General features: G+C 31.7%; 1 protein-coding gene across 1 annotated transcript; it reads right to left on the bottom strand.

Annotated features, from left to right (window-relative positions):
- Nucleotides 1-1,387: 1,387 nt before the first annotated feature.
- LOC111404999 (heavy metal-associated isoprenylated plant protein 27) lies at nt 1,388-2,182 on the bottom strand. The gene is made up of 2 exons (XM_023033718.1): nt 1,995-2,182; nt 1,388-1,787 (listed from the first exon to the last, which is right to left on the bottom strand). The coding sequence occupies exons 1-2, from the start codon at nt 2,116-2,118 to the stop codon at nt 1,462-1,464; spliced, it is 450 nt and encodes a 149-aa protein (XP_022889486.1). The 5' UTR covers nt 2,119-2,182; the 3' UTR covers nt 1,388-1,461.
- Nucleotides 2,183-4,130: the final 1,948 nt, after the last annotated feature.

Raw genomic sequence — 4,130 nt, 5'->3', positions numbered from 1 at the left:
TCTAATCCTATCCGATATATTATTCAATTCTTAGCTTTTGTTAGGTTTCTTTTCAGATTAAAACACAAGAATACATATATTATACACTTTGGTTTTGGGAGGAAAAAAAATCGACAAAACTCGACATCATAACATCTGGGTCTAAATCAAATCGTCTTCAATGAAAGATAAGCATCAACAAAGCGAATTCAATCTACGCTAAATAATTTGACAATAGTGTTTGAACATGAGACAAAATGTTTTGCCGACATGTTCCTAGAATTCGCATATGTATAATTGCAAGTGCAAATTTTTTAATATGACCATCATTTTTTAGTTTATTAACTAACAATTTTCCCCTCCACAGTTGAAAGTCGGCTTTGGTTACACTTTTCAAACACGTAATATGATTATGATTAAATAGTCTACGGCTTTATTTACTTGCACATGGTGAGGAGTGATTCACGTTATAAAGGAACCGTGGCATCAAATAAAATAATACTAAAATTAAGTTGGATAAATTTCTCTCCTTTTTTTTTTTTTTTTTAAAAAAAAATGGAATTAGTGTGATCACCTTGAAAGCATAGCACATGAACATTAGATTTTAATAAGCAGTCAGTGAAATTTTGCATTTTTGTTGGAGAATTTTTTTGGAGGCGGAGCATTTTGAAAATTTTCTACAAATTTCAGTGACCAACACTTTTTTCTTGACCTGTTGATGTTCAAACTACTCAACCAACACTTCTTTCTTGACCCGTTGATGTTCAAACTACTCATTATGTTCCATTTATATAAGTTGACTTTCTTTATTTTCGTATACCAATTATATAGTCTTTGTTTTTTTATTGAAAATGTTTTGTTTTGTTTGTTTACTAACATATCCTTATTTAATTTGTCTAATTATGAAGAAATTTTCTCATTTAATTTTGAAATTGTACAAATATAAATGAGAGTAAATTAGAAAAATATGTTGACAAAAATTGCTTTTTCAATAATCCGTATAAAAAACAAAACAGGTCTATATAAATAAGAGATTATTTTTTCAAAATGTTAATTTTCATAATGATATTTTAGTCTTTAAATATTTGGAGTAGGTTACATGAATTTAAGTTCCAAAAATCTAATGCAACTAAATTTTTCGCTACCACAACTTACCGATTTTAAGAAAATGGAAACACAAAATTAATATTCTTTATTTTTATTTTCTTGAAACAACACCACAAATATTTTAATCATCGTGATGTTATATTATACGGGATGAGATTTGAACACTTGACCTTATGACCAAAACTCCATCGCTCGAGGGAACTTTTTGGCAAAATCTCATTAGTTAGATGGGGGATACGATACGATAAAATGTCACACAATACGATACGATAAAATCAACCACTGTCCACACACAATACGATACGATAAAATGCGACACAATCCAACACATTATATATTATTTTTTATTGTTTTATTTTTTTCAAATGGGGGATTTTAGAATGAGTATGATCTTAAGAAGGACTTCTTCAAAGCTTTCAAGCCAGAGGAATATCCACCCTTGATCATGGCCTTGGCTTTCCACCTTAAAGCTCTGCCCTTAATGATGGCCAGATACGGTGGCGGAGAGCCCTTTGGATATAACGAATGCGGCGGCGATGGTGGTGCAGAATTTGATTCTTGGATTTCTATGTTATCTTCTGGATTCCAAAAACGCGCTTCTTTCCTTCTGCTCCGTACGATGTCTAGTAAATCGTATTTGTTACAAATTCCCCATACAGTTACTTTTTGTTGATGGAAATCCACATTAACTGAGTAAATACCTGAAAAATTATCATTAAAAAATCAATAATGTAGTTTAATATGAGATAGGATATCTAATTGCCATCATTTTAATTCTTATCATCATCCATCTATAAAAATTTCATGCACATTATAGATTAAAATAAATAACACGATCTTCATCTCTCAATTTTAAATTTTATCAAGTGATTTGATACGGAGACTTCTCAGCTAAGTGATTTAATTACCTTTGAGATTTTCTAAAGATTTCTTCACTTTCTTGGCACAGCCATAAGAATACAGAGGCACCATCATTTCCACATATTGTGCCTCCACATTCTTCCCAGCCGGAACAATTTGCAGGTCCGCCATGTTTTCAAACAATTTACGAGCTTTTGAGCCGGTTTCCCCCCGCCTCTAATTCTTCTTCTGCTATGAAACAATATCAGTTTTCCATGCAGATATATATAGAGAGGAGCATTAATAAAGTAGGGTTTATCTAATTCTCCTAAAAGCAGCAGACAGGAAATGCAATGCAGATTCCCTCCAAAAGATGTATTTTATTATTATTATTTATTTTTATTTTTTTTTATTTTTATTTTTTTGCTTTTTTATTTTTTTGCTTATTTATAATTTCTTTTCTAAGTTAGAATTCATTACCTTTAAGGTAAATCAGAAAGTTTATGCAAAATGACTCGGATGAGTGTAAAAGTACGTCATGTGTTGTGTTGGTCAAATAAAAAGCTTGTCTATCCTAATTTGAGGTATCATTATTATCTATTTATGAAAATTTTAGCATCAAATTTTGAAGAAAAATGAATATATCCACAGCTAGCAATTTTTGCATTGAACCCACGAATGCCTATATTTTTTTTAGGTCTCGTGAGGTTTCAATATTGGACCTTGAGCTTTCACTACTATTTATATACTTACCAAAAAGCACTTAGACGTTTGACGGACGCTCCATATTATTACTTACAATCGACGTATCCATATAGATATAAGGCTTAAGACAACTGTCTATTCAATAATTAATGTGAATATTCCAACTATATTGAGTATTACATTTAAAATAATTTAGTTAAAATTTTAAATGAGATGGTTCAACAATTTTGTTTTCTTGCGAGTTGGATAATCATCCAGCAAATTTATTAATTTTATGTGGGATGTTTTGCTTAGCAATGAAGATATCCTTTAAAACAGACATGTATATACATACTCCGCCATGCACATGCTCATCTCTTTTTCATTAGGTTAGACAGAATGAGAAAGTTGATCTGTAGATCCTACGTCAGTCAGTCGAGCTCAAATTTATCAACTTTTGTTATACTCAATCCACTTTTAAGCCCTTTATCCTTTTAACCATGTGGCCCTGGATGAGGAGATTAATCCATCCTTTTAACCTACAAAACATGCTAATTTGGAGAGGTTAATCGTGTCAGACCTAGCTCTCGAAACCAATAATTCTGAAAAAAAATGATGTTACGACCACAGGCTAGGTGGAATCCGGCTCGCTTCTGATGTTACACAACCTCCTTTGCACCTCTAATCTTGAATCGATTAGAATGTAACATTTATACCGATTAATTAATGCAAATCCAAACACTAAGCCCTGTTTGATATGGATTAAAATCAGATTTTGATAAAAGTTGAAATATGTGATTGATTGTAAATCCATAAAATATGTGATTAAAATTAATTGTTGATTTTGACTTTGATTAAAATCAAGATTCAAATCTTTACCAAATATTGACTAAATTGTTAGCTTTATTTTCCCTAATCTACATAATTTAAAGTTCTAAATCTTATCTTTCCTTGTTGAAGGTTGAGGATGATTCAGCTGCAATGTTGGCAAGAAACAAGCCATGTGGACTTACAGGGACAACTCAGCTGGAAAGTTGGCAGGAGGCAAAACCATGTGAATTTTGTAGCAAAGGAACAGAAGAATAGTCTAGAAAGAATTAGTTAGAATTTTGCTTGTTGAACAAGTTGATTTATTCTACTTTTATTTGTGTAAATTAGTTAGGAATTTTTTTTTTTGCTGTATATATACACATCCTCAGTGTACATTATTATTATCAGATTGAATATAATTTTCATTACTCCTTAAAGCTCTCCGTTCAACTATACAAATTTCATATTCTTCAAATCCAATATGGTATCGGAGGCTGAAGTTGGGGAATCCAATTCTGGAAATACAAATCCTTCCTCAAACATCGATCCAAACCAAGGTCAAAATCAACTACAAACTGGTGGAAGCAACTTAGCAGCTCTTCCCCATGATCCAACTCATCCCAACAGTCCCTACTATATTGGCAGCAATGATGGAAGTACTGTTATGCTGGTCACTCATGTTTTAGACTCTAGCAATTACTACTCCTGGG

The sequence above is a fragment of the Olea europaea genome, chromosome 11 (genome assembly GCF_002742605.1).
Source record: "Olea europaea var. sylvestris chromosome 11, O_europaea_v1, whole genome shotgun sequence".
NCBI classification, from domain to species: Eukaryota; Viridiplantae; Streptophyta; class Magnoliopsida; order Lamiales; family Oleaceae; genus Olea; species Olea europaea.
This window is presented reverse-complemented; position numbering and strand designations above follow the sequence as displayed.

Bases quoted from the DNA above. Each gene is read 5' to 3' on its own strand.
- LOC111404999 (XM_023033718.1), bottom strand. From the start codon at position 2,118: ATGGCGGACCTGCAAATTGTTCCGGCTGGGAAGAATGTGGAGGCACAA. The intron at 1,788-1,994 runs GTAATTAAATCA...ATAATTTTTCAG, and splicing joins ATCTTTAGAAAATCTCAAAG to GTATTTACTCAGTTAATGTG.